General features: G+C 42.6%; 1 protein-coding gene across 1 annotated transcript; it reads right to left on the bottom strand.

Moving 5' to 3' along the window:
* Nucleotides 1-553: 553 nt before the first annotated feature.
* OLFML3 (olfactomedin like 3) lies at nt 554-19,895 on the bottom strand. Its single transcript, XM_033919027.1, has 3 exons — nt 19,658-19,895; nt 8,684-8,969; nt 554-1,539 (listed from the first exon to the last, which is right to left on the bottom strand). The coding sequence occupies exons 1-3, from the start codon at nt 19,766-19,768 to the stop codon at nt 758-760; spliced, it is 1,179 nt and encodes a 392-aa protein (XP_033774918.1). The 5' UTR covers nt 19,769-19,895; the 3' UTR covers nt 554-757.
* Between the last annotated feature and the right edge of the window lie 2,995 nt (nt 19,896-22,890).

Below are 22,890 nucleotides of genomic sequence, written 5' to 3'. Positions count from 1 at the left end.
GACAGTCCGCCCCGGGCGCCATCTTGGTGGGGGCACTGACACCCCTTCTCCTCTCTGCCACTCCCCCCCCCCCCCACCGTCCCTCTAGCTCTTCGCTGGCGCCAACAATAACTCCAACCTGCTGCTTGCGCCAGTGTCAGCCCTCCTTCTGATGTCACCTCAGGGTCCTGCGTCTAGGATGCGACGTTAGAGGGAGAGCCGACGCGGGCAGCACATTGGTGATGCTGCTTGCGCCGGGAAAGTTAGAGGTGCGAAGGAAGAGAAGGGGCGCGTGAGGCAGGGGGTGTGGGAAAGGAGCGGGGGACAGAGAAGAGGGCGGGGGAGGGGTTGCCACCGGCCCAGGCGCCTCTCACCTTGCGACGCCACTGCCACCAATGGATGCAAGTCAGAGACAGGCTAAACCAGTCTGGGCTTAGCAGCACTGCACCTTGTCAGACGCATCTCGGATGCCAGGGGTGGTATGAACTAGGACTAGCCTGTTCCCAGTGATCTGGAACTTTCCGGTAACCTGGATTAAGGCTCAGACCAACTCTGCCAATGACTGCACCTAGGAAACTTTGAAGTGCTTTATATTTCTAAAGTTTAAGCACATTGAACAACAACAAAAAAAAGTAATATTAAATGCCATCTGAATCTTATATACACCTCATCTTATGCATTGTTCCCCTCCCCCGCCCTCATTGACAGTTAAAGCAATCACGGAATTCTATATAATGACGTGTGAAAGTTATATTTCAAGCAATCTGCTCGTTTCGTTTTACAACTCCCCTTTGGCTTTCATCCCCAGTTTGTAAATGATCTGATAGCCATCATCCCAGGCATAGATTTGCTTTTCTTTGGGGTTATATTTCATGCTAGAGTGTGCACCATACCGCTTTGGAAAATACACCAGAGGGAGATCTTCGCCGGGCATGGTGCCACTGGCGTCAAAGATGCATTGAACGCGGGAGCGACTGGGGAGCTTTGTGTTGTACACCACGTAGACAGCGCCGCAGATGACAAACGCAGTCTCTGCGTTCTCAATCGGGCAGGGGGTGTCCCACATCTGCTCGATCCCCAGAGTCACGGGATCAATTTTGGCCAGGCAGACGTTCTTCTCGTTTTCTTTGGTGGCGTACATGGCCCACAAGCCTTCTTCGTCGGCGGCGATGTCAATGTAGTTGAACGAGGAGAGACCATACACTGGGACCTGTTGCTCTACCGGAAATACGGCGCTGTCCACAACTGTTTTGTTGCTCAAGTCAAACTTAATGACCTGGAATTCATTCTGCCGTCTGATGTAGTATAAATTCCCACCATAAACCACATGTCCAGTGCCTATCCAGGGGTAAGGCAACTTGATCCGAGCTGCTTTGCGAGTGGAAGACAGCGTGAAGTCTCTCATCCTTGGGTAGACGTACACTGTGTCATTTGTGGTTCCGTCAAAAATGTAGATTTTGTCCGAGGTCGACAGGGGATCTTTTGTCCAAAGACCTGAAGTGCTCCCAAATCGTTTTAGGATTTTCATAGCATTCACTTGTGAAATAGCATCACTGCAATCTGGTATTCAAAAACAAACAAAAAAATAATAGCAGAACAAATTAGAATAAACCACAAAAAAAAATTGTCTTATCTCTAAAGTCTCCCAAGGCACAGTTTCCCGTGGAAAGGCTAATGCAACATACCTGCCCTTTGGGAATACATTAAACCCTCCCCCCCCCCCCTTTTCCAAAACCATAGCGTGGTTAGCGTCAGCCGTGGCAGTAACAGCTCCGACGCTCTTAGAAATTCTTTGAGCGTCGGATCTGTTAACGCTATGGCAGGCGTTAAAAACCACGCTATGGTTTTGTAAAATGGGGAGGGGGGGTAGGTTTGGTTAGATTTTCAACTGGTTTGAATGTAAAACTGGTAATAATCCCACTGGGATTGACGGGCTGTTAACGGCTTCTTAAAAATGATATACATACATTTTAGGTGAGCTCACGGGATATCACACAGCCAATTATGTGCCCATCTGACCAAAGGACCTCTGTGGTCTTAGAAAATTGTGCTCAGTGCCATCTTTTAGATACTTTTCTTATAAGCTGCTAAAGATCTACCTAGCCGTGAATTGTAAGTGGTGCAGCAGCAGCATTGAACACGGTGACGCGTCAAAACCGCGCGGGACCACCGCGTGCAGACAAAGCCGGGCCGACAATCGCGCGCAGGACATCAGCGCGCCGGATTTAAACTCAATTTGAAAGTGCTCCGAGGGGGTGGGGGGGAACCCCCGCCACTTAACTTAGAAGTATTGGCGCTGCCGATGGGGGGATGGGGGAACCCCCCACATTACAGAGGAAACTGAACGTTTTCCCTAAAAAATAGGGGAAAAGCCTATTTCCTCTATAATGGGGGGTTCCCCCCCCCACAACACCCCCCGAATGGCAGCGCCAATACTACTAACGTAAGTGTGGTGGTTCCCCCCTCCCACATAACCCCCCTCGGAGCGCTTTCAAGTTGAGTTTAAATCCGGCGCGCAATTGTCGGCCTGGCTTTATCTCACGCAGTTATAACTATGTATCGTTGCACACAGCACTGTAGAAGGATCTGGGTTTGATTCCTGAGCCTGGTTGTCTGCTCTCTGGGTCAGCTTGGACTTGGGGTGCTGCAGAAGCAGCTCTCACAGCCTTAGAGCCAGACCTGGTATTTTGGATGGACCCAGTATTAACTTGGATTTGCCCTTCCCCTTAGGTACATAAAACACAAATGTTTGTAACCTTCCTTTCAAGCTCCCTGTCCCTCTCTCTATAACCCACCCACCCCTTCCCTTCCCAGTAGCTTCTCTGGCAACCGTCCGCAGAAGCTCATTTTCACTGCCTGCATGGTCCTGTAGACGTATCCTACCCTCACTGACATCACTTCCTGTTTCCTCACTGATGGGATGCAGCGGAGGGAAAGCCCGCAGGGCCACATAGGCAGCAAAGAGGAGTCGCTGGGGATGCTGCTGAGGTACACTGGGGAGCGGCAGATGTCGGGCCAGCAGAACAGAGAGTGAGGTGCCACTGCAGGGTGGGCCTGAACCAAGAATAAGTGGGCTTGTGCCCACCCAAGCCCATCTGTAGCCATGCTGTCACAGCCCCTAGTAACATAGTGACCTAGTAAATGACAGCAGATAAAAGACCTGAATGTTCCATCCAGTCTGCCCAATTAGGTACAAGCATTATAAAATCCTGATTACATTAAATTGTCTTTTTTCTTTGATATTTCTGGGCCAAAGATTGTAGAAGTCTTCCTATCTAAATCATCCCAAATTACTGGAGTTCTCATCGAAGCCCTCCCCAGCCCATCCCAAACTGAATAGCTATATACGGGACGCAGACCTTGTAAGCCTGCCCTGTACTGGCCTTATTTCTTCAATTTACAATATACCCTTCATTTTCTGATTAGAGATCCTCTGTGTTTCTCTCTCGCTTTTTTGAATTCCGTCACCATTTTGCTCTCCACCACCTCATGGTGCGTCCTCACCTGGAGTACTGCGTCCAGCACTGGTCACCGTACATGAAGAAGGGCACGGTACTACTTGAAAGGGTCCAAAGATGAGCAACTAAGATGGTTAAGGGGCTGGAGGAGCTGCCGTACAGCGAAAGATTAGAGAAACTGGGCCTCTTCTCCCTCGAGCAGAGGAGATTGAGAAGGGACATGATCGAAACATTCAAGGTACTGAAGGGGATAGACTTAGTAGATAAGGACAGTTTGTTCACCCTCTCCAAGGTAGGGAGAACGAGAGGGCACTCTCTAAAGTTGAAAGGGGATAGATTCCGTACAAACGTAAGGAAGTTCTTCTTCACCCAGACAGTGGTGGAGAGCTGGAACGTTCTTCTGGAGGCTGTTCTAGAGGAAAACACCCTCCAGGGATTCAAGACAAAGTTAGACAAGTTCCTGCTGAAAAAGGTCGTACGCTGATAGGGCTAGTCTCGGTTAGGGCACTGGTCTTTGACCAGAGGGCCGCCGCGTGAGCGGACTGCTGGCCACGATGGACCACTGGTCTGACCACTGGTCTGACCCAGAGAGCGGCAATTCTTATGTTCTTTTTCTAGAGCCTTGTGGTAACCCTAACCCAGTGGCATACCAAGGGAGGGGGGAGGGGCGAATAGCCCCGGATGCCAGCTGTGAGGGGGGTGTTCCCGACCTTGGAGTCACAGCCCAGCCCCAAGGCTTTGGGTGGCCTCTGTAACCCAGCATTTCTCTGTATTTCCAGCCTTCTCGTCCGGTCCGATGTCCCTTCACCTTCCGTCAAGCTGAAAAAACCGCTGGCCTCGACGGGCGATTCATTTACGTCGCCCGCGGCTCCCCTTCTTGCTTTCCGCGTCTGCCAATGACGCAACTTCCTCTTACCGCCCTGGTGGATCGCGGCAGAGGCAGACGGAAAGCAAGAAAGGGAACCGCGGGCGATTTAAATTAATCACTGCCGAGGCCGGCCAGTTTTTTAGCTTGACGGAAAGTAAAGCATCGGACCGGCAAGGGTTATTACTAAAAATATTTTTTACATGGGGGGGGGGTCAAAAAATGATGGGCCCAGGGTATCATGTACCCTACGTATGCCACTGCCCTAACCATAACATAACATCGTACTTCTTGACCACGTAACCATAAGTTCTATGCGGTTTACAAAAGATTATAAACTAAAGACTGTCAGATAATTACATTACATTACATTACATTAGGGATTTCTATTCCGCCATTACCTTGCGGTTCAAGGCGGATTACAAAAGGTTAATTTAAAAAACAGAGTTGTAGATCTTAAGAGCATTTAGAGGTCGTGTTGTTATTGCTGCTTCAGGAATTTCTTGAAAAGTGTGGTTTTTATTTCTTTTCTGAACGTCCTATAGTCTGGGGTGGTCATCAGAAGGTTGGAGATCTGGTTGTCCAGCCTTGCGGCTTGAGTGGCTAGGAGGCCGTCGTGTAGTTTTGAGAAAAGATGAGTTTTTTTATTGGGTTCTAAAAAATTTATAAGAACAAGCTCCAAGCAATAACAATCGAAATTCTCTAATGTGTGAAGCCGCTTGGAATGTTAAGAGTATGCTCAAGAAATTTCTTACTTTTACCCCCCTGTACTGGTGGAAAAGTAAACAGGGCATGAGATCTTCTGCTATATTTGTACGATGCTAAAGAAAATCTATTATCCAAGTAAAGCGGAGCGCCTCCATTCATAACCTTATAGCAGAAGCAACGCAACGTAAACAAAGCACGAGCCTCCATTGGAAGCCAACGCAACTCGCGATAAAAGGGAGTTACCTGGTCCTACTTTTTGAGACCGTAGATCATTCTATCCGCTGTATTCTGAATCAATATGAGTCTGGCCATGTCTTTCTTGGAGATTGTTATGTAAGCAACGTTGCAATAGTCCAAAAGACTCGGTACGGTCTAATGGTGAACAATTTCCACAACGTGTAATAGCCACCCCCGCAAGGACTCTCTGCAATCATGCAAATCCATGCGCGCAGGGCACCAGAGGACTCCCAGCCAGGAACTGTCGTTGTAATAAGTGGGGAGGGGATATATATCGGAGAAAAAGACCCAAGGTGACTTTGAACAAAGGCTCATGGGGTCAGATCTTGGTCCTGATTCTGAACGAACGGAACCCCTAAGAAGCAGGAAGTAACTGCCAGGTCGAAGCAAAGCTCAGTTACAATGATTTTCGGTCAGAATGCAGCATTTGGACCGAGCAACTCATCTGTGAACTGAAGGAGAAAGTTAAGTTAGAGCTTTTTCAGACTAAAGTGGCTTTAATTATAGCTTTCAAAGGTTGGGACAGACATGCCCTTTTGGGACTTGAGCTGAGAACCTTTTGTTGTTGTTGTCTTCTCAGGAGACATCTTTGTAAGCTACCGTTTCCACAGGATGATTTTAAAATTCAAGATTAATGTGGGGAGAGTGTGGCGCAGTGGTTAAAGCTACAGCCTCAGCACCCCCATTGCCCCCAGTCCACCAGGACAGACAGGAAAAAATGCTTGAGTACCTGAATAAATTCACGTAAACCCTTCTGAGCTCCTCTGGAAGAACAGTATAGAAAATTGAATAAATAAAGAGTGAAAAGCTTCAGCCTCTGGTAACCAGAGCTGGTATTGTGATGTCATAATGCCTCATTCCACCAATAAGAGCCAACCTCTTCAGTGATGTCACAATGGCTGGATTGTCCTATACTTGGCTCACTTTGACTACATTTTGATTTCTAGAGTGGCGCAGTGGTTAAAGCTACAGCCTCAGCACCCTGAGGTTGTGGGTTCAAACCCAGGCTACTCCTCGTGACTCTGGGCAAGTCACTTAATCCCCCCATTGGCCCAGGTACATTAGATAGACTGTGAGCCCCAGGGACAGACAGGGAAAAATGTTTAAGAATCTAAATAAATTCATGTAAACCGTTCTGAACTCCCCTGGGAGAACAGTATAGAAAATTGAATAACTCAAAATAAATAATTCTGAAAATTAAATTAGAAAATTACACTGCCATATCTCCAGTTTCTCTAGGTGGAATACATGGTTCGGTACTCATTGAGTTTTTCGAAACTGTGTTTATAATTATGATTAATGATTGCCTCCCCCTTAACCAGTAATATATTTCTGTCATTATTATTTCAGTGGTTCTAAGCCAGCAGCTTTCGCTTTGCTAGTGAACTGTTCCATAGAAATGGCATCATCATATTGTAACATTGATTCTGTTCAGCGTACAAATTTGGTTTCCAGTGGGAAATGTCCGATTCTGTGAAGCTTTCTTCAATTAAAAAGTTGCCGTTTTCTTAATCAACCCCACCATTAACCCGGTAGTCAATGTTTTACTGTTTTAATCCAGTCTTTCACTTGCATGTCACAATTAACTGGTAGCACTATATAAATGATGATACTAATAAGCTAAACTAAACCTAGGTTTGTATACCGCATCATCTCCACAGAAGTAGAGCTCGGCACGGTTTACAGGAATTGATATAGAAAGGAACTCCAAAGAAAAGTAGAAGAACTTGGTACAGAGAAGTTTAGAGAGACTTAGTATATCGAAGAGGGAGAGGTCGTTACATTTTAGAGAAAAGCCATGTTTTTAAATGTTTTCGGAAGAGTTGGAGGGAGGTCAGACTCCGAAGCGGGATAGTAAAGCTGTTCCAGAGTTCGGTGATCCTGAAGAAGAGGGATGTCCCTAATTTTCCTGCATGGGATATGCCTTTTAAAGAGGGGAAGGATAGTTTGAATTTTTGAGTAGATCTGGTGGTGTTGGGATTCGAGGAGTTCCAAGATAGTGGAAAAACGGGAGGAAGGATGCCGTGTAGAGACTTGAAGGTTAGGCAGGTGCATTTGTAGTGAACCCTAAGGATTACTGGGAGCCAGTGAAGCTTAGACAGAAGCGGGGAGACGTGGTCGAATTTGCTTTTTGCAAAGATTAGTTTAACTGCGGTGTTCTGAATCCGCTGGAGTCTAAGAAGGCTTTTCTTTGTTAGGCTTAGGTAGATGGAGTTACAGTAATCCAGTCTGGAAAGAATGATGGATTGAACGAGGACAGCAAAGTGTTGTTGATGGAAACAGGATCTCACTTTCCTTAACATGTGAAGATTGAAAAAGTATTTTTTTTACTAGGGAGTTAAGGTGGTCGTTAAAGGACACTGTAGAATCAATGATGATGCCCAGAACTTTGCTTGAGTGTTCAAGCTGCAAAGTGGTGCCAGAGGAAAGTGGGATGAGGGTGGGTAGCTGATCTAATTTTGGGCCGAGCCATAGTAGTTTTGTTTTGGTCTCGTTTAGTTTCATTTGTACAGTGAGGGCCCAGGATTGGAGGTTTGATATACACGAAGAGATGTTCTCAGAGAGATTGGTGAGGTTAGAGTCGGTCTCGAGGAGGACAAGGATGTCATTGGTGTAAGTGTAAAGTGTTTCCAAGGGGGATAGTTGGAGGAGTTTCAGGGAGGACATATAAACATTGAAAAGAATCGGAGATAGAGGTGAACCCTGGGGAACTCCACAAATCACCAAGGTTTCCAAGGGAGGGATGAGGAGCCAATCATGTAAATGAAGTAGGAGCGGGAGCATAAGAATTTTGAGAACCAATCTAGGACTGTTGAGTTTATGCCAATTTCAGAAAGTTGGAGAATTAGTATATCATGATGGACAATATCGAAAGCCGCAGAAAGGTCGAATTGAAGAAGAACAGCGAACTTGTTGCAAGAGTGAAGTTATTGGACCTTTGAGATTAATGAGGCCAGTAGGGATTCGGTGCTAAAGATGGGTCTGAAGCTATGTTGGTAGGGTAGGAGAATGGAGAATCTCTCAAGATAGGATGAGAGTTGGGTGGATATGATGGACTCCAGCATCTTGGTCAGGAGAGGAATATTTGCTATTGGGCGATAATAATGATAATTAGGGATATCCCAAGTTTCCAAGTTTATTAAAGATTTGTTGTCCCGCCTTTTCAAAATTACAAAGCGGTTTTACATAAATAATAGGCATAGAGTTTGAGTTTTTTCCTAGTGAACGTTGAAGTAGTTTCACTCACTCTTGAATACTGTATTGGCACAGTGTGGAAACAATAGATGCATACAATCCATCTTAAGGAATAAGCATTTATTTATTTTCTAACAGACTGAAAAGCAAACCTACAAAAACTTGAGGGAAAATCCAAACCAAAACAGTTCTGTCTCTGCAAATCCTTTAGTAATAATAGACCATGTGGGAATTTCTTTACCTGTGAGCTTCTCATATTTTTCCTTCTTCTTTTTCTGAGCTTTGTTGATTTGCAGCTCGGTGAGTTTCTCGTCCACCTCCACGCATGGAGGAGCCGGATTCTGAGTCTCCAGGTAATCCACCTCCCGCTCCAGCCGCTCAACCCGAGTGTTTGTGTTTTCCATCTCATTCCGCCAGGCGTCTTTGTCTTTCTCTAAATTCTCGAGCATGGTTAACACTTTATTTTTAAAATCCCGGAGCTCTGTGCCATGGCGGCTGTTTTGGTCATGCCATTGTGAGATTCTCTCCTGTAAGTCAAGGCGTTGGAAATTAAGCATTCAAGTGACATAAGTTTGTTAAAATTACAGAGATCTAACCAATCAAACTTTCTTCTGATCTCCTAATAGCTCTCTATGTAGTAACAGAAGGCAAGAAGAAAACCCCTATTCTCTGACTGACATTTAAGAAAACTGAGTACCCATCTAAGAGCTCTTGGTAGGAAAAGAATCTAGCCTTTAATGGGCTGGATTGCAGGAATTACATAAGAGCTGCCATACCGCATGTCCATCAAGTCCAGTGTCCTGTTTCCAACAGTGGTCAACCTAAGTCACAAGTATTTGACAAGATCCCAAAGAGTAAAACAGTGTATTCTGCTTATCCTAGGAATAAGCAGTAGATTTCCCCACATCCACATTAATAATGCATATGGACTTCTCTTTTAGGAAGTTAGCCAAACCTTTTTTTTTTTTTTTTAACCCTGCTAAACTAACTGCTTTCAGTGTTAGACAAAAGTCTAAAATTAACCGAAAATTATGAAATCCTAGAAATAAAATTCCATTATGTCAAGATTTAGAAGTACTGTAAAACAAATGCTGGGAATATTTCCAAACTGAAGTCAACTGAGCTTTTAAGGGAAATGTTTGATGGATGAAGGGGAATGCAAGATTCTTTAAGAGTTACCAGCTGGATCCCAGTCAGTTGGGCAGGCTGAGCAAATCCTGCCTTTAGCCCTTACTATTCAATCTGCTGGCCCTTAGTCCTGCTTAGTTTATGGAAAATATTGGTTCCAAGATGTAGTGGAGCACAGCAGGAGTGGCACCCACCTGGCCAGACACCATGAAGCCAGTTGGCAACCCTGGTCTTCCCTTATCTTTGCCTTCCCTCCTATTTCAGAGACACTAGGGCCCAGTGTTGCCTTATTGTCTGGTGGAACAGACCATCAGACCAGCATTATGAGACTGACTGACACCGTTTTACAAAAAGTGCTAACGTGTAAGGTTTGATCAATCAGATCAAGAAATTAAGCATTACTTATGACATAGGCATCAGAACGGGGAAGGCCACAGGGGCCGCTCTCCTACCTGTTTCCTGATGTTGTACTTTAAAATCTTTGGGGCAGCCATCGCTCGGCGTCAACGAGCAGGCCTATCCTGGAATCCTTTATTCTACTTTCGGGAACAGGCCTACTAGCTGACGCTGCGTGGCGGCTGCCCTGAAGATTTAAAGTACAGGGTGCCCACAAAAACACTCCTTGATTTTAAATGGTTACAAAACCAAAATTTATTGGAATATTCTTTCACCTTTGAAGCAACAGTTTCATCAACTCCATAAAGTTTCATATGGTATCTGTCAATTACATACATTCGATGTGCGCCCCACCTGCTACTCCGCAAACATTGACGCGATAATCGAGCTCAGACAAGACTCTCCGAAGCATATCCGGTGTGATCGCATTTATAGCTTCTGAGATGCGTTCCTGCAGATCATCCATAGTTACGAGTAGTGGAGGTACGTACCCCCAAAGGAAAAAGGCACCAACAGTAATGTCCACTGATCTCGGGGGCCACTTGAGGAACGCCTGGTCATTTTGTTGTGTTGAATTTAGATCAAATTGTGCTTTCCCTTTATGTCGCACTCTTCTTTAACGATTGTAGTTCTTCCCCACTTTCCTATTGTTTAAGAGCAAACTTAAGAGTTTTCTCTTTAAAGATGCATTTAATGAGTAAACGAAATGCTATTGACTCTCTTTACCCATATATTTCATTATAATCTACATTTGTTTTCCCTCCTCTTGTTTTTTACCTTAAATGTATTGCCTTTAAACACCGATTGTAATTTCTTAATAATTTTCCCTCTTGTTTTGACATTGTTTGTATAAGTTATTATATTTAACAGACTTAAATTTTGTCTAGGAATGTTTGTATTTGTCGATTTAACTTGTCTAGATTCATGTTTGTTAGATTTTTTTCCCCATATTTTGTATTTTTATCTAGTGTACATCGCCTAGAATTTGGAATAGGCGATTAATCAAATTTTATAATAAACTTGAAACTTGTTTGAAGTAAGTCCATACGTCTTATCAGTTCTTAATTATGACACTTGGATTTTATCCAGTATCCCTTGTTTTAATCTGTTTTTATGTCATTTTATATTGTACACCGCGTAGAAAACTGATTAAGCGGTTTAAAATTTTTTTTTTAATAAACTTGAAACTTGAAGGTTGTAACTTCTGCACCAATTGCAGCTTATAAGGGCGAAAGGGAAAGCGATCGTGTAAGATCTCACTAACCGTGCTTTTGGGGACTTGTATTTGCTGTCATCTTATTGATAAACATATTCCAATACGTTTTGATTTTGTAACCATTTAAAATCAAGGAGTGTTTTTGTGGGCACCCTGTACAGTGCCAGGAGGAGGTAGAGGTGGAGTCAGGAGCTGGTGATGGGCAATGCCGCAGGATTCCGCTGGGGCTAAGGCGGAGCTCCTGAGGTCCCTCCCACCCCCAACCAAATAGCATTCCACTGCCTATGACTTATGAGACCATGAATTCCCTCAGAGCTAGGTTACACATCCAAACTGAAATGGTTCGAACTGGACTAATAATTTTCATTTATGGTTGAATTACATTAGAATCTGAGCCTCCTAAGGCAATTCTGTCTACCGTTATTCCTCCAATTACTCAATCAATATCTAATCAGCACCTACCGGTAATCAAGATGGTTCCTGATATTAAAAGCAAATTGTTATAAGGCTTGAGACAGAGGAACACCGTCATTTAATCTGCAAACGGCGCTATAAGTTAGGTGGTGGTAGACGGTGTCAGGTCAAAAGCGCGCCGGGACAAAGGCGCGTGCAGACAATTGAGCGCAGTGCGGAGGTGCGCGCCACAGAAAATTACTGTTTTTATGGCTCTGACGGGGGTGGCGTGGGGGGGAACCCCCTCACTTTACTTAATAGAGATCGCGCCGCGTTGTGGGGGCAATGTGGGGGGTGTGGGGGGTTGTAACCCCCCCACATTTTACTGAAAACTTAACTTTTTCCCTGTTTTTAGGGAAAAACTTAAGTTTACAGTAAAATGTGGAGGGTTACAACCCCCCAAACCCCCCACAACTTTTCATTTTTTTGACCGATCACAGTTTTTGAACTTGTACATGGTGTGACTTTGCAGCAATTTTCAACTCTCAGTTGGCGGGGTCTCCTGAAGCAGACACCGAAATGGGGCCGCGTCGGGACCCTGATGAGCTGTTCTTTGCAAATAAGCTAAGTGAAGCTTTCATATTGCTAGTGACAACCTGAGTACAATTACTTTTTGGAAATCCTTTTTTGAAAGCATTTTTGAAAGCATTATCATTAAGAGCTATATATATATATATACAGAAATTAATTACTTGAACACCTTTGAGTTGGATCCGCTTTTATCAATAATTATGCTATGATTGGATGATAAACTCTTGCCCCAAGAGGGGGTAACCTCCCCCTCTTCAGAGTTTTATGTCTCTGAGCTGAGTTACTGTATAGTGGTTCCTTCTCTTCTGGTGGTTTAATTGACTTGAGTCAGTCTCTTAATTACAGGCTCTATAACTTAGCAAGAACAAACTTTTGCAAAGGGGTTTAGGATCAAATATTAGGCAGGGTACAGGCATAGGGAGAAGTGGACTTGGACGCACTGAAAGTTGTTTGGGGGTTTTTTTTGGGGGGGAGGTTTGCAGTTCCATGACAAAGACCAGATGGGTGATGATCTTATCAACTCAAAATTTAATAAATTTGTAATCTGTCAAATCACCACTGGTTATAGAGAGATATAATAAACATACAAAAATGATAAAACAAATACAAATTGTAAAAAAAACAAACACAAAATAAACTACATCAATGAATAAAAATGAAAAAAAAAAATACTAAACGCCAAAAGCTTCTTCTAAAAATGCTAGTTATCACTCTTAGCACGAAGGGTACTGCGTCTCACAAGGGAGGAGCAAAACAAGAAGATACACCAACCCAAATAAACTGTTCCTCACCAAAGTCAAAGAGGGAATCACATAAATATTGTGAGAACGCTGGCATATCAATCTGGTACAGGAATAAACATGGGCCAAGGAAGACAAAGAGGCAGTGGATAAATTAAAAGCTATTAACATCAAAACCAATACCTTAAGGCAGGGGTGTCAAAGTCCCTCCTCGAGGGCCACAATCCAGTCGGGTTTTCAGGATTTCCCCAATGAATGTGCATGAGATCTATTAGTATATTATGAAAGCAGTGCATGCAGATAGATCCACAGTGAAAACAATCCACCAATGAAAACAAAAACAAAAACTGTGGATACAGATGTTCTGGAGATAATTTATTAAACACTGACATATAAAACCATGAAAATTCAATTTAAAAAGTACAATGCTCAAAAATATTGTGATAAAAATCCAACCGGACCCTACACGGTCTGTGTTTCGGCGAACACGCCTTCCTCAGGGGTCCAATGGTTTGCAAACTCATATATAAAGAATTTTTTGCTACTTTAGCTTGTCTGCGGTGTTCTTTGCTCACATGTTTAAAGACAATAGACTGTTTTCAGTCCAATTCTTTATATGTGAGTTTGCAAACCATTGGACCCCTGAGGAAGGTGTATTCGCCGAAACACGGACCGTGTAGGGTCCGGTTGGATTTTATCACTATATTTTTGAGCATTGTACTTTTTAAATTGAATTTTCATGGTTTTATATGTCAGTGTTTAATAAATTATCCCCAGAACATCTGTATCCACAGTTTTTGTTTTTGTTTTCATTGGAGCAAAAAAAAGGACACATACAGCGTAATATTATCTGCATAGAGATGGTGATAAATGGTATAGGATTAGAGTGAAACACATGACAACTATAACCAAATATAAAAAAATCACAAAACGTTACTCACCAGAGGTGGGCGGCTTCCTAGAGATCCACATTTAATTCTAACAAGTGGAGGAAAAGCCTCAATAAATAGTTCAAGAACGCAGCAATCGGAGAAGATTTCAAGCTGCTATCCTTTCTCCATTGGCATAAAAAGCTCCACAGGGTAATACAAATAAATACCTGGGCACAATGGTGGGTGTAACCGAAAACTTTTACTTAGCTCAGATGTATGCTACAGCTTCTCTGCTGGTTGTTCAACGCGGTGTTTTGCAGATTTTTTTTTTTTTTTTTTTAAATACGCCAGTGAAGAGTAAAAGATGGTGCCAGCAGAGAAGCGGTAGCATTCGCCACCATGCATCCGAGCTAAGTAAAAGTTTTTCGGTTACAAATAAATACCTGTGCACAGTGGTGGGTGGGGGATTACCCTGTTGATTGACTGGAGGCTGCTTCCCCTGTTACTGCTGTTAGGGCTCTGTCGGCCTTGCGTGCGCATCGATTGCGCACGCAACAAATGGCCAGAGAATTGGCCAACAGCGATCCAGTTGGTATTACCGACTGACTTTAGTGTATCTAGCCCTAAGTTTCGTAAAGCTGAAAGGGGATAGATTCCGTACAAACAAGGAAGTTCTTCTTCACCCAGAGAGTGGTAGAAAACTGGAACGCTCTTCCGGAGGCTGTTAAAGGGGAAAACACCCCCCAGGGATTCAAGACAAAGTTAGACAAGTGCCTGCTGAACCAGAACGTACGCAGGTGAGGCTGGACTCATATAAGAGCACTAGTCTTTGACCTGAGGGCCGCCGCATGAGCGGACTGCTGGGCAGGATGGACCACCAGTCTGGCCCAGCAGCGGCAATTCTTATGTATTATGCAAGAACACAATAATAGCCATACTGGGTCCATGTAGCCCACTATCCTTTTTCCACAGTGGCCAATCCAAGTTGTAAGTACCTGGCAGAAACACAAACAGAATCCCAAAGAATAGAGGTAGTGTAGTGGAATGATTTATGATTTATGGTCTGAGGAAGGATGACCACGTAACCCCCGATTACTGTGAGCTGCACTGGCTTCCGGTTGAGGCCCAGGTGATCTTTAAGTTGGGATGCTTATTCTATAAAGTTGCTTTTGGTGTTGCCCCATTATATCAATTTTTGGCCTGGCCCCTATGTACCTGGCTTCTCAATTTAACCTAGACAGTCCTATTAGGCCCACACGCAGAATTCATATGTTCACCCATCCATCATTAAAGGACTGTCGCTACAAAAGACTCCTGGACAGAACTCTCGCCTCCCACGCAGGTAAATGGAATGACTGGCTGGGTAACATTATCACGCATTCCTCATCCTACTTCAGTTTTAGAAATTCAATAAAAACAAATTTGTTTAATTGATTGTAACCAAAGAATCTTATAGTGTTTCACTACTCCCATCCTGTACCTTATATTCGATGACTTTGTAATGTAACCACTTCGCTGATCGTCCAGCACCTCTTGTTGTAAACCGCCTCGAACTATCGTGGCTTTGGCGGTATATAAAAATAAAAATATTATTATTATCTTGCCGACAGATTTGTTATCGTGGCGCATGAGAATAGTAGAAAATCTCATGCCCTATTTACGTTCCCTTCAGCCAAGGGCTGTAAAAGTAAGACGCATCATACGACAAAGATTTCCGTCCATTATTAATTGGATCCACGTCTTATGAACATTTCAGAAAACGCTTAAAAACTTTTATTTTTTTCCAAATTCTTCATCAATTAGATTTCTGTATATCATACTATTCCTGTATTCTTCCATAGCATAATCTTTTGTTAGCCACATTGAACTTATGTTATGTTACAGCCTCAGCACCCTGAGGTTGTGGGTTCAAACCCTGCACTGCTCCTTGTGACCCTGAGCAAGTCACCCAATCCTCCACTGCCCCAGGTACATTAGATAGACTGTGACCCCACCGGGATAGACAGAGAAAATGCTAGAGTGCCTGAATATAAACCACTTATGCTATAAGCAATAGATAAATAAATAAGATTCCGGAATCCCATATAGTAGCAACCTTCCATTCTACTGATCTCAGAGCAAGCAGTGGCTTCTTCTCCCATGACTGTCTCAACAGCAGACTATGGATGCTTCCTCCAGGAACTTGTCCAAACCTTTTTTTAAACCCAAACATGCTAATCAGTGTTACCACATCCTCTAGCAAGGAGTTCCAGAGCTTAATTAGTCTTTGGGTGAAAAAATATTTCCTCCTATTGGTTTTGAACGTATTACCTTGTTACTTCATTGAGCGTCCTCTAGTTTTCGTAATTTTTGATCAAGTAAAAAAAAAAAACCAAAACCCGATTCACTACTCAGGATTTTGTAGACTTCAATCCTATCTCCCCCCACCTCAGCTGTCTTTTCCAAGCTGAAGAGCCCTAACCTTTTTCCTCTTTCTTCATACGAGAGGAGTTCCATCCCCTTTATCATCTTGGTCGCTCTTCTTTGAATCTTTTCTAATTCCTCTATATCTTTTTTGAGATTCAATGACCAGAACTGAATGCAATATTCAAAGTGAGGTCGCACCATGGAGCGACACAGAGGCATTATACAGTAATATTCTTAGTCTCATTTACTCTACCTTTTTTGGCCACTGAGGCATATTGGGCAGAAGGTCACAGCATATTGCCCACAAAGACACCTAGATCTTTTTTGTGGGTGCCTGCCGACTCCTAAGGTGGACCCCAACATCAAATGTCTATGATTTTTTTTTTTATACTGTATTAAGCCCAGATTTTACTGCACGTTAGTTAAAGGGCCCAATAGAATTTCACCTTTCTTTTGAAAACCTGTTTTTGGGCCAAAAAGAAATCCGACGCTTACAATTAATCCAAAATACGGCAATAAAACTCATACACAAAATAGGTAAATACGACCATGTTACCCCTCTTTTGAAAGAAGCATATTGGCTTCCTGTCATACATCGTATTACTTATAAAACTATCCTGCTGACTTTTAAAATAAAACTCTCTCACCAGCCTTCATATCTTGATAAGCTTCTCATTCCTCAATGCCCAACACACACACTGAGATCAGATCAGAAACTCCTTTCAATTCCCTCTATAAAAGACTTCTTTTATACTAGGAAAACAACATTGTGGAACGCTCTGCCACATCAACTTCGATTCGAACAACAACTCGATAAATTCAAGATAAGCCTGAAGACTTTTTTTTTATTTCGTGATGCTTTCACCTGCCCTTAGAGCTTCTCTTTCTTACTCAACCAACCGCTTCTATGAAGCGACCCCACCGTACATGTTTTATCCTATCCCCCTCACTATCTCCAACCCCCTTTTTTTTTTTTTTTCTCTCCCCGTTTTTTCCTTTTTTCTTCTAATTATGTAACTTTCCCCTCCCTTCCCTCTTACCCTCACTTTCAAGTCCGTCCAGTTAATGTCCTTAATGTACACCTTTATTATTTTCTCTAAATATTTATTATCTTAACCTCTATTTTAAATATTTTATTGTAAACCGGCCAGATACTTGTTGATGGTCGGTATATTAAAAGTCAATAAACTTGAAACTTGAATTAATTTGATGAAGACATAGTCCGCTGTTCAGTGAAGTGAAGTGTTACAGAAAATACTGTAGAATGAACAGAAAAGAGGACAGAAAATACTGTAGAATGAACAGAAAAGAGCCATGTCCTGTTTATCTTTGATGTAATCTGCTCTGTACACACTGCTGGATGCTTGAAATTCAGTCGTACCACTGAAGGTGGTGGTTTGGGAGGGAGTCCAGTCTGCAGCTAAGTTGCTCCCGTAAGGGTCCTCTCAGGGCTTGTTTTTCTAGCTAATTTTATTTCCCTGTGCTTTTGGAGGGCTTAAATGCATTCTATAGGGTTTAAAATTTATATTTTTGAAGGTGATATTCAGATGTTGTTACCTTGGAGAGAGGGATTGTGGAAAAGTCCAAATTGTTGGTCTATTCTGACTTACAGGTTTTGAGTTTGAGAACTTAAGGTCCAATCACTATTCAATTAGACCTGTTAAAAAAAAAACCATGTCTCACATAATCATTCATCTGTCAGAACCGCAATACCTAGCCAGTAGACTAGACAACCATACATCAACACGTGCCCTAAGCTCGAGCCATGAATACCTACTGGAAATACCCTCCTTCAGAGACATCAAACTCAACAGCGTAGGGAAAAGAATATTCTTGGTGATGGCCCCAATGTGGTAGAACTCCCTTCCGAAGGAATTAAAACTGGAACAGGACACCAAAAGGTTCAAGAAAGGAATAAAGACGATAACTCTTCACAGAACACTTTAGCAAATAAAGAAACATTTAGGGGGAATAGCAACATGGTGGAAACAGCAGGCTAACCCCCACTTGGAACACAAAAGGGTGAAGTCACAAATAATACAAAGCAGGACGAATATACAGAAACAATAATTATAGCATAAGGATATACGGTAGATGGTATAAATAAGATTCACATATATTTAACTCATGTATTGTAACACCTTTACTGAAGCTCATGCAAACCAGTCAGAAATGACTCCCCAGTCGTTAGCAGCGGTATACGGTAGAAGCCTCCAATAAACAGTATTTCCGTACCCTTATTTCTGTATGTTCAAGTGGACTAGTACAGCCAACACGCCACTTCTTTAGGCTTCGAGTTAAAATTGACTTAACCCCCCATTGCCCCAGGTACAAAAATATGTACCTGCATGTAACATGTACACCACTGAAAGGAGGTATATCAAATCCCACCCCCTTCCTCTTCGTGCTAACTGACGAGGGGGGTTTATCCTGCGTTGCTGGGTTTGAGTTTCTGTGTTCACTAAGATCATGCCTCGTCATCCTTCTCTGAAGGGCTAAGTGATACAGAGCCAACATGGCTTCTATGTTCTACCACCGTTTATAGAAGCTGTATTGCAGGGGTGTCCATCCTGTAGCCCAGTGAAGTATTTTGTGTGGCCCCGGTCGAGGGCGATGCAGTGTTTTCCTCTGCTGCCCCTGGGTTTTTACCGTCTTGCCGGCTCCCTCCTCTGTCTTGCTGCAGCGTTTGCGCGGCCCCAGAAACATTTTTTTTCGGCCAATGCGGCCCAGGGAAGCCAAAAGGTTGGACACCCCTGCTATTGCATCCAGAGAAACATCAAATACATCAGCCTTGCAGTCGAGACTTGAGAGCTTGTGCCCAATCAAAGGTATTACAGTGTGCTAAGAGTCTAATGGATGATAACCTAATCTGAACACATGGGGGTCTAAAGGACTACATATGATCTTTCTACCGTAGAGACTAGGATCCCCCCTCCCCTCCAAATTAACAGAGCTACCTAGCAGGAACCTAATAAATGAGGCAAGACTGGCAGAAATCATAAGAGATTCATCAACATGAGACTTCCTTGGACGATTTGCTGGTCAAGAAACACTTAGACTGCAATACCAACAAAAATATGTTTTGGGATATGCTTAGAATCCCCCCCCCCCTCAATTCATATTAACCCTTTGGTGTCTGTTGAATTTTATATGGCTCAGGGCACTTTCAGGTCTAACCCTGAGCACAAACGTTGACTAGCGTGCAATGCTGAAAAGGCAATAGCAGGTGCTAATGGAGACCAAGAGATATTAATAGACACGTAATGATTCTGGAACAAAGTCAGCATTTGAGCTATTGCAGAGACCCTCCCTCCCCCCTGTCTCAAAGAGCTGATATGGCTTATTAATAACAATTAACTGTCCCAAGCTAAAAATTGGTTTGTAATTAAAAGAGCATTAAGGATCAGGAACAGGCCTCCTCACGCACAGTATTTTGGGGTCATGTGGGGGAGGGAGAGAGAATAAAAACTTACCTCCAAGAGGACGATTCTTCGCTCCATGTACTCCATTAACGACTGCTGGCCTCTTCCAGTGGAAACAAAGGCACTGAACGCCACAATAAATACAAGTTGTGTCTGCATCATGAACGCTTTGCCTTTTGGGGTGGGTAACGGCTGGCTTTTGTGCAGTCCAGCTGATTTTTTTTTTTTTGGTCTTTCTTCCTGAATGCAAGAGCACTTCCCCTTGACCTACCAGCAAAGCTGAAGTTTTATTTTACCTCACAACTTTGGAATGTTTTTACAATCGCTTCTAGGAGAGAAAGGAGGAGGAACATTGCCACATCGGACTTTCGACTTCCCGGGATGATTTTTTTTTTTGTTTTTATTAAGCCCAGATGTAGAGAATAAAGCTCCTTCACAATGACTTTGATTTCAGATGTCTTAACCTTTTCGCTACCAGAACTTCTTGCAAGAGTCAACGGCTGGGAGGGTGTAGATAATAATTTATTTTTCTATACCACCTAACCAGCAGTTCATAGTGGTTTACACAATAAGTACTCAGCATACAATATAATAATAATATCATACATAATAAAATTCTAAGTAACTAATATATGCATTAAAACTAATGAATAAAAAAACATAATATAAACTAAAATAAGTATAGATAAAAAGATTAAAAGTACATTATAACTACATGATAATATGAAAATCAGTAATGTATATTAAGTTGTTTAAATAGGTGGGTCTTAAGATCGTTTCGAAATTGATAGTAAGTAAGAAATGGAGAAACAAGAAGATTCAAACATGAATTTAATAATCCTGCTTTGACGGAGACTTCAGCAGTTAGAACCTAAGCACGGTTCTGGGCAGAGCTTGGGATTCTTGCCCAGAAATAGCTAAGAAGAAATTTTTTTTTTTTTTAATTGAATCAGGTTGGGCAGACTGGATGGACCATTCGGGTCTTTATCTGCCGTCATCTACTATGTTACTTCTTTCAAAGACTTTTTCTTCTCCCCCGCCAAGAATTGCACCAAAGATCTTCCAGGACTTAATTCAGAAAGTGTCGAGTGGGATGCGGGCTTGGGTGCCAACAGATGAAGTCTCAGGTGCTGGCTGTGTATTAGAAGTTAAATTGGGGTGTAGAGGACAGGCTGATTAAAGACCAACAGAGCGCACTATCTCAGATAAAGCTTTGAGCTGAGGCCTAATCAAGTTTCAAGTTTATTTGAAATTTGATGAATCGCTTATACATAAAATACTAAGCGATTTACATTAAAATCCAAATTTGAACATACGTTAAAATACAAAATAATAATAACAAATAAAATATTAAGCGAATTACAATAAAATCCAAATTTGAACATATTAATAATAAATCCAAAAAAAAGGGGGTTTGACCTACAGACCAACAGACTCAATAGCACTTTGGCTACTGCCTTATTTGTAGAAGGTGCTCAAATAGTTACAGGAAAAGACAGTTCTTCTCCCCCCCCCCCCCCCCCACCCTAAATGATGGGCCATTTGGGCTTTATCTGCCGTCTTTTTTATGTTTCTGTGGCTATTGAAGTGCTATATAAAATGTGAACTGTAGGGGTTAAAAATGGTAGCAATGCAAGCAAGATGCTAGACTAATTTTTTTTTTTTTTAGCTCTGACAACACTAAAGAGAGCAAATTTATATCTGAAATGATAAAATTACAAAACATTAAATTTGAGAGTTATTTATTTAAAGTTCTTTTTAAGCTGCATATGGGTAATTGTACCAACAGTGAAACTAATGGCCTCTTTTACAAAGCTTCACTAGCGGCTGCGCTGCGCTAATGGTCCCGGAAGCCCATCGAGATTTAAAGGGCTTCGGGGCTGTAAAGTTGATCGAATAGAATTGCTAATCAATGCAATGGATGTGCTCGGATTTGACGGCAAACCAACGCAAAACGCGGCTCCATAGTCAACAAGCAAACACGCATTTCATCATCCACCATCTGCAGTCGGTCTCTCTATCTCTCTCTCTTTTTTTTTTTTTTAAATTTCTATCAGAGCTGAAAATCCAAATTCGGGCAAAGATAAGAACATAAGAAGTTGCCCCCGCTGAGTCAGACCAGAGGTCCATCTTGCTCAGCGGTCCGCTCCCGCGGCGGCCCATCAGGCCTAGTGCCTGAACAGTGATCCCTGATTAATTTTATAACTTACCTCTAATCTTATCTGTACCCCTCAATCCCTTTGTCTTTCAAGTACCTATCCAAAGCTTCTTTGAACCCCTGTAGCGTGCTCCTGTTTATCACATCCTCTGGTAGTGCGTTCCACGTATCCACCACCCTCCGTGTGAAAAAGAACTTCCTGGCATTTGTTCTAAACCTCTCCCCTTTCAATTTCTCTGAGTGCCCCCTTGTACTTATTGATCCCCTTAATTTGAAAAATCTGTCCCTGTCCACTTTTTCTATGCCCTTCATGATCTTGAAGGTTTCTATCATGTCTCCTCTAAGTCTCCGCTTTTCCAGGGAGAAAAGCCCCAGCTTTTTCAGTCTGTCAGTATATGGGAGGTCCTCCATACCCTTTAATTAGCTTAGTTGCTCTTCTTTGAACTCTCTCAAGTACTTCCATGTCCTTCTTGAGGTACAGTGACCAGAATTGAACACAGTACTCCAGGTGCGGGCGCACCATAGCACGATACAGTGGCAGGATGACTTCCTTCTTTCTGGTCAAACGGTGACAAAGCCCTGATTGCTTTGTTGCTCAAGTTAAGATAACTACTGCATAAAAAATAAAACTAAAATTACCTGCCGTTATTTTTCCAAGGATCAATTGCGTCAAAGAATGAAGCTTGTCTGGGCGGTTGTAGCCTTACAAACACAGACACTCATAACATGGACTCTTGCGTGTGCAACATACATGTCATCTATTCTAGTGTATACTTATGAAGGGAATTTTAAAAAATAAAGTGAAATTCTGGACTCTCTGGTGGCACATCCAGAAGCTCTTCAGGGCACACCACCGTGCCCTGGCACACTGTTTGAGAGACACCGTGCTTTTTTAAAAAAATTTTTATTTATAAATTTTGAATACATTTACAATATCCAATAATTCCAAAGGAAAAAAGGATAAATACATAAAATAATACATAATCAAACCATACATACATAATTCCTTTTAAGCCCACATTAATGGGAAGCACATTTTGCTATTTCTAATCAAATAAATTCAGGAAAATAAAGGACAATAATTCTCGATTCGAACTAAAGAACCTTGAATCATTCCTTAAAGTGG

This window comes from Geotrypetes seraphini, chromosome 13 (assembly GCF_902459505.1).
Source record: "Geotrypetes seraphini chromosome 13, aGeoSer1.1, whole genome shotgun sequence".
NCBI lineage: Eukaryota > Metazoa > Chordata > Amphibia > Gymnophiona > Dermophiidae > Geotrypetes > Geotrypetes seraphini.
Note: the sequence above shows the minus strand (reverse complement) of the source record. Positions and strands in the feature narration are given on the sequence as shown.